Here is a 7,296-nt window from a genome sequence, read left to right on the forward strand (position 1 = left end):
GGGTTATAAACTCACTAACTAACCCACGGTTTAACCTGCGTTCAGATGAAAGAGGAGGACTGTCAGCAGAGTGTTTGACAAAAGAAGCAGAGTGTGTGTGTGTGTATCTGTGTGAGTGTGTGTGCGTCTGTGAGTGTGTGTGTTTGTGTATCTGTGTGAGTGTGTGTTGTTGTAGTGTTGTCTTGATGTGTTTTGATTGTGTGTGTGTCGTGTATCTGTGTGAGTGTGTGTGCGTCTGTGAGTGTGTGTGGCGTGTCTGTGAGTGTGTGTGTCGTTACTGTGAGTGTGTGGCGTCTGTGAGTGTGTGTGTTTGGTGTTGTCGTGTGGTTGTGTATCTGTGTGAGTGTGTGTGCGTCTGTGAGTGTGTGTGTTGTGATCTGTGTAGTGTGTTTGTGTATCTGTGTGAGTGTGTGTCTCTGTGTATCTGTGTAGTGTGTGTTGTTAGTGTGTGTGCGTCTGTGAGTGTGTGTGAGTGGTCAGCAGGTGAGTATTAGACGCTCTGACTGAACGCGTCTCTGCGCTGTTGTGTGTCTGTAAAAGAGCTGCTGTGTTAATAAAGCTGCGCCTGTTTGAAGCCGTGACGTTTCTAATCAGATATTAGATGATTGGATGTTTTACACGCAGGTTTGGTTCTGTTCTCTGTTTCACACGTTACAGCTGAAACTCGTGATTTCCACCAAAAAGCGGACAATGCGGCTCGTCAGAGAAGCGCGAGGACACCAGAGGCTGCTGCTGTCCGCGCGCACAGGTCCGAGGGATCTTCGGGAATGATGACGCCATTTACGCGGAGAACTAATTGGTTCTTAGGCGCTTCTGTCACACCTGTTGATGTGTAACGAGTTACGGTGGCGGTAAGACCCGGAGTTTGGCTGAAGTTACCTGGATGCCCGGAAGCGGGAAACGTGATTTTAACGTGAGTTTCTGAGGACACAACGGGAGGAAGCGGGCACCGAGCCTCACGCTCCCGTTCACGGTAACGGTCCGTGAGCCGGAGCACGCGCAGGCTGTTTGTTCGGCTTGTTTTGGCAGCACAAGCCCTGCGCTGATAATTACACAAACGCGCGTGGGCGGCGTGAGCGCGCGTGCGTGGATGAGCGAGAGAGAGCACGAGCGAGAGAGAGAGAGATAGAGAGAGGGGGCTGGTGGACCGTGAGGACCGCGCGCGCAGAGCTCCTCTCCTCGGCTCGTGTCGACTCCTCTCGCCGCCTCTCTTTGATCTTTTTCGGCCACTTTGTGCGCAGAAGCCCGGGAGCCTCCACGGAGTGCGCGCGCCCGCAGACAGGTGTGCACGGCGCAGTTATCGGAGTGGTCTATCGTCACGGGCTGTGACATCAGAGCCGCGCGTGGGCGGCGGGCTGCCGTTACCGGAGGAGTTACCGAGGAGTTACCGGAGTGTTGGGGCTCGCGGGGCCGGGATGGTACTCGTGCAACAAGCGGCAGGCTCGCGCGGCGCGGATGCCGTGGCTCCTCGCGCGGGATCCCAGCTGTGCCGGTGAGCGGGTGCTCTCTCTGCGGGGCGCGGGCCGGCCACGAGCCGCCGGATTTACGGACCTGTCCCGAGAACAGTCCCCTCGCGCCTCCTCGCGCTCCTGCGTTTTCCCGCTGCGTGACCGCACGGACCCCGGCGCCGGCATGGGCGGGCGCTCCGGCCTGCCCCTCCGCGTGCTGTGGATACTCCACGCGTTCCTGGACCTTGCGGGCTCCCAGGAGATTTACGCGCCGCACTCCATCCGCGTGGAGGGCGACGTGACGCTGGGGGGGCTTTTCCCGGTCCACGCCAGGGGGGTCCCGGGGACGCCGTGCGGGGACATCAAGAAGGAGAACGGCATCCACCGGCTGGAGGCCATGATGTACGCGCTGGACCAGATCAACGGCGACGACGAGCTGCTGCCCAACGTCACGCTGGGCGCGCGGATCCTGGACACCTGCTCGCGGGACACGTACGCACTGGAGCAGTCGCTGACGTTCGTGCAGGCGCTCATCCAGAAGGACACATCGGACGTGAGGTGCACCAACGGGGAGCCTCCGGTGTTCGTGAAGCCCGAGAAGGTGGTGGGGGTCATCGGGGCCTCGGCCAGCTCCGTGTCCATCATGGTGGCCAACATCCTGCGCCTGTTCCAGGTATGAGTCAGTGTCACACCTGCCCGCCCAAGCAGAGACGCACACACACATCTCCCTCATAAACCCACAGTGTGAGTGTGTCAGAGTGTAATGACTCCTGCAGACAGAAGAACACGTTTCTGCTGGATTGAGTCGTGCAGGTGAAGCTGTGCGCGTGTGCGTGCGCGCTGGTTTCTGGATCATGTTAATGATGCAGGTTCTGGTTCTGGTCGTGTTCCTCGAGCTGTTCAATCAATCTTTAGTGTGTTTGTGTTTCAGGTTTATCTGCTGCTGCACTCTCGGTGTGCGTGTGTGCGTGTGTGTGTGTGTGCGTGTGTGCGTGTGTGTGTGTGTATTTTCGGGCTTCTTTATGGTCTGTGTGTGTGTTGCTGGGTTTTGAAACAGAGGTGATCACTGAGCTCCCTCTTGGGTGGGGTTTGATTGAATCGCGTGCTAAATAAGAATGACTTTTAAAGTTTTTGTCATGAGAGAATTTTTGGTGTTCAAAAAGGTGAGAAATGTGTAAGAAGAGCTGGAGGCTGACAAATCCAGGAGACAAACCACACGAATGTTCAGTGCATGAAAAACCACATCCTGGTCTTTGTTTTCCTCCCCAGGACAGGCTGAGGGGGGTTGTGGTCCTCACAGGGTTAACCCTGATCATCTGGTTTTACTGCCACGCTAACTCTGACCCCCTCTGTTTGAATTCTCTCACTGCCCTAACCTGAGAGGGGCATCGGGGGTCTGGTGGCGCCTTCAGCTGGCTGTGATCCCCGGGTTCGGATGGTGTGGTTGGTCAGGTCAGTAGCAGAAGCCCCGCAGGTGAAAGGGAAACGGACGAGCAGCTGTTAGAAGGAAAAGGTCAACGAGGCTGTAAGAAAAACACCAGCGAAGAAGAAGTGCCTGGCGTTTGAAGCAGACGTGACAGAAGCTGACAGCTGTGCCGGGTCTGAATGTGTTGCAGTGGGTTCAGTGATTTCTGACTGGATGAGCTGAGGTGCTTTAAATGGAGGATTTTTCTGAAAACACCTGCTGTGTCCGTGTTTGCTGAAGGGATGAGAGGCGAGGGGCAGCCAGCGGACGTGCAGAGATTTAATGAGGAGGGTTTTTGGATGGTGAGGATGGAGTTGAGCTCAGATCAGTGTGAGCTGATGAGAGAGGGAGGGCTGGGTCTGCCTGTTGTACAAACCACCGTCTCCATCGAGCGCTGCTCAGGCGATCTGCCTGTATTTCCAGGTGTTTCACTTTAAGCCCGCCTCTCTGTATCTGCTCGTGTTGTGTTAGAGGTCTTCAGGACCATCGACGTTCCGTCTTAAAGACGTTGTAAATCCACTTCACCCTGCTGTGTGTGTCACTGTGTTCCTGCTGCTATAATCTGTGTGGCTGTATGTGATTCAGCTCCCGGCAACACCGAGCTGCATGAATTCATCCAAACTTCAGCTTGTAGTTTAAATGCTTAAAGACTTTTTTACTCCTGAAAGTCTGAGCCGAGGATTGTCCTGCTGATCCGCCTGCATCTCCCTGCCCTTCACACCGATTGGTCTGTGTATGTGTGATGTATATATATATTTATTTATTTGTGTGTGTGTGTGTGTGTGTGCACACACTTGTGAATAGATAAGGAAATCTTCACAGTAATGTGACTGTTGACATGTGTTTGGGGAAGGCAAATGGGATATTGCACATGAGTTAGCTGATGCTAAAGAGTTAGCATAAATGTTAACCTTGCTGATGCACACGATGATGTTAGCTGATAGCCACAAACCCAGCCTCGGGGCACTAAGCTAGTGTGCTCCTAGTGCCACATAAACCTGTATAATTGGAGGGTTGCGTGAGGAAGAGCAGCAAATGAGACGAGAGGCCGTCTTTCTTCTTGAGCTGGTCTGTCCTGGAGGTCAGCTGAGTTACGAGGTGAAGCACCGTTAGTTGTGTTTGTTGTGTAGCGCTAACCTGTTTTAAGCCGTTTACTCGTCAACTCTGAATCCTTTTCTGTAATCTGGTTCATTTGATCTTCTTGACTTTTCTGTTTGAGCCAAACCAAAGTTGCAGGTTTGAAACCTGCCCTGGACTGCGGTCCAGATCAAACAGCTGATCTGATGATGTGTTTATGACGGCTATTGTCTCTTTTAGCTGTTGTGAGTGTAAATTTCCTTGTGAGCAGGTTGACGGTTCGGTCACACTGGACAGCACGACTAGGAACAACTGGAGGTCGGTCGATGGTCATTTTTTCTGCTGGCGACCAACTGCAAGTAGTTACAGCAACTAACTGTTCACCCAGACGTTGTGAGAGATTCAGCCTCCGGGTGAATGCTTTCAGTCACACAGTGACTGCACAGGTCACCTGACGGGAGGCAACCTGTCTCCAAACAGTCGCGGTCTGACTCAGGCTGACTGCAGCCACTCTTGCAAATAACCACAGTCTGATTATTGAATGCAGACATGTATCCCGAGTGACTGTGAGTGGTCACACGCCTGGTCTTCAAAGCAACCATTCTAATTGTGGCTGAGCTGTGCTCTCCAGCCATTAGCGTTAGCAATGCTGGTGCAAGGAGGGAGAAGCCTCGGCGCCATGATGGCGAACAACAAATCAGGTTCAAAGTTTTGTGCCCAGACTCGGCAGCTCGCACTCAGGTGGGCTGGAGGGATTTGGTGAAAGTGGACTGTTTAACGTTGCACCTCAGGAACATCTGTTAGGTGTCTGTCGGTCTGGATCTGGAAAGGTCATCATCAGCTCGTGGCGCTGTCTTTAAAGCATGACCTCACCTCAAGCTTTTAAAACACACAAGCGTCCTGTGAGTTTATGGTTATTGTAAACGGCGGTCGATGATGTGGTTTCAGATGGGCTGGTGATACTTGAATGTGTGAAGGTGGCCTTGTTTGGTTTTTAGTGAAATGGTGTCTGGCGTCCTGTCAAAGCTGGTTGGTCATCCATCCGCTGTTGGAGCACGACACTGTGCTGTTTGTGGTCAATAACATGAAGTATCGTGTACGTATACACCAGCAAGAGAGTGCAGATTCATATTAAGCCTTATATGATGAATAGTAAGCTGTTATAATAACCGTGCAGCTCCATGAGCCGTGGACAGGCGGCTTGTAGCACGCTGATGTAACGCTGCTTTGTTGGATTTGTGAAGCTTTGAGCCTTTTTTCAAACGTCGTTCAGTCTTTAAGGTGCTTTAAGGACATGAACGCCAACGTGCTGTTCATGTCACACTCCGTCACACCGTCTCCACCAAGCTCTCACTTCTGTTGATAATATCGATCACAGAGTCTGCTACCGCAGTGAAACTGGGCCCGCTGATAATGTTTTGGCGTGCGTTGGACGTGTTAGCGTTTCTTTGTGAGGCACAGTTTCACAGCTTAGTAACTTCTGTAAGCTTTGGCTCTCAGGCCGGCCAAACCTCCACCAGTTGAAAACAGATTTTGAAAAGAACTTAATGGGCCCGAGCTCAGGATGTTTTTAATAACAGACGCTGAAAAGCTGATTCTCAGTGGGAGCACAAAGTGTTTCTTCTATCTCAGACATTTCACAGCACACAGCATGAAAAATGTTTTTTTGGGAGATGCTAAAAAACTGGCTCGACATCAAATTTGGAGTCATATGAAGATAAACAGAAATGCTTTTTATTTTTTCAGTTAAATGTTGCTCAAGGAAAATATTTGGTGAGCAGTTTAAGAGGAATCAAATGAATTTAAACCATTGACGTCTCTGTTGTCAGGGACGCATTTCTGCAGGTTTAGCTGAAGGTAAATGAGTCAGACGGAGGAGGGACGGTCTGACCCCCTCTGTTCGAATTATCGAGAGGGTAATTATTTTGCCTGTGATGGAAAAGTCATCTGTTCCACAGCTGTTTCCACTTCATTAAACCCCTGATGTTCCTAAATGGCCTAGTTGGCACCAGAGTCACATCACAGACACATTAAGGCCTCGCTCCCTGGACTGCTGCCCCCCTGTGGTGGCTCGGAGGTCACAGCAGAGCCAGAAACTTTTACAGAACATGTAGGGCAGTGTGTTCTCATTAACATATTTATACAAACACATCAGCAGAGAGAAGACGGAGGTTCAGGGTTAAACTCTCCTCGCTAAAGTTCATGTTTGGGGCTCTCTGATGGGCGGAGACAAACGCCATCACGTGACAAGAACAAGACGTTAAACCGAACCTGAGCGGAGTTGATCCACCCACAGCAGGAGGTCAGTCGTGATCTGTTCAGAGAGACGCCTGTGATTACTATTTCCACGCCCCTGTGTATTCAGCGCTGGTGCCAAATGCAGTGATGTCATTGGTCAGGTCTTTGCATGTATTCACGTGTGAATAAGGCTACATCCACACGTACATGGGTATTTTTGAAATCGCAGCTTCTTCTATGCGTTTGGGTCTTTCGTCCACATGTAAACGCCGTTTTGGATCACTGAAAACAGAGATGTTTAAAAACTCAGTTTTTGTGTTTACGTGCAGACGAGGAAAACTGAGATTTAGTCGCTCAACGTCAAAGGTGTGCGCCACGTCATTGTTTACATGAGATGATTTCTACGATGGCGGATAGAGACACTGTTGCTGTTGATCTTACTATGTGCAGTTTTTACACGCTTACATAGACACACACAGTTACTGTCAGACTGCTTCTGTGCGCCATCTTTGTTTACTCTTTCCCTCCCAGACTTCTAGACCTCTGATTGGCCAACATTTCTACATGTTTATGATTATATCGCATCCTGTTGCTTTGGCATGTTCTCAACAGCATTTGACTTTGTTTTTTTAAGCATGAATGGAAAATCTCAGTTTACATGTATGTGTGGATGTAGCTTAAATCGAGTTTGAGCCGCAATAATAAAATATTTTAAGTCACGAATTATACGCGTCTGGTGTGTGTCCGGCTTTTAGGTCTAGAACAAAGTGCTAGCATTGAGTGCTAGTGTTCAGTGCTAGCGTTGAGTGCTAGCGTTGAGTGCTAGCGTTGAGTGCTAGTGTTCAGTGCTAGCTTTGAGTGCTAGCGTTGAGTGCTAGCGTTGAGTGCTAGTGTTCAGTGCCAGCGTGCAGTGCTAGTGTTCAGTGCTAGTGTTGAGTGCTAGCGTTGAGTGCTAGTGTTCAGTGCCAGCGTGCAGTGCTAGTGTTCAGTGCTAGTGTTCAGTGCTAGCGTTGAGTGCTAGTGTTCAGTGCTAGTGTTCAGTGCTAGTGTTCAGTGCTAGCGTTGAGT

At 50.7% G+C, this 7,296-nt stretch overlaps 1 protein-coding gene across 3 annotated transcripts in view; it reads left to right on the forward strand.

The window, feature by feature from the left end:
• Window positions 1-530: 530 nt before the first annotated feature.
• Window positions 531-7,296, forward strand: part of LOC102289652 (metabotropic glutamate receptor 7) — a 176,723-nt gene continuing 169,957 nt past the window's right edge. For 2 of the 3 annotated variants that reach the window (XM_042228188.1, XM_042228187.1), the window contains exon 1: window positions 536-2,121. In XM_042228188.1, the coding sequence (XP_042084122.1) occupies window positions 1,456-2,121 (666 nt within the window). In that variant the 5' untranslated portion in view covers window positions 536-1,455. Of the gene's footprint in view, window positions 2,122-7,296 lie in introns of all 3 variants that reach the window. The other variant, XM_042228191.1, reaches the window with a different exon arrangement.

This window comes from Haplochromis burtoni, unplaced genomic scaffold (genome assembly GCF_018398535.1).
Source record: "Haplochromis burtoni strain Fernald_Lab_line unplaced genomic scaffold, NCSU_Asbu1 Contig_310, whole genome shotgun sequence".
NCBI classification, from domain to species: domain Eukaryota; kingdom Metazoa; phylum Chordata; class Actinopteri; order Cichliformes; family Cichlidae; genus Haplochromis; species Haplochromis burtoni.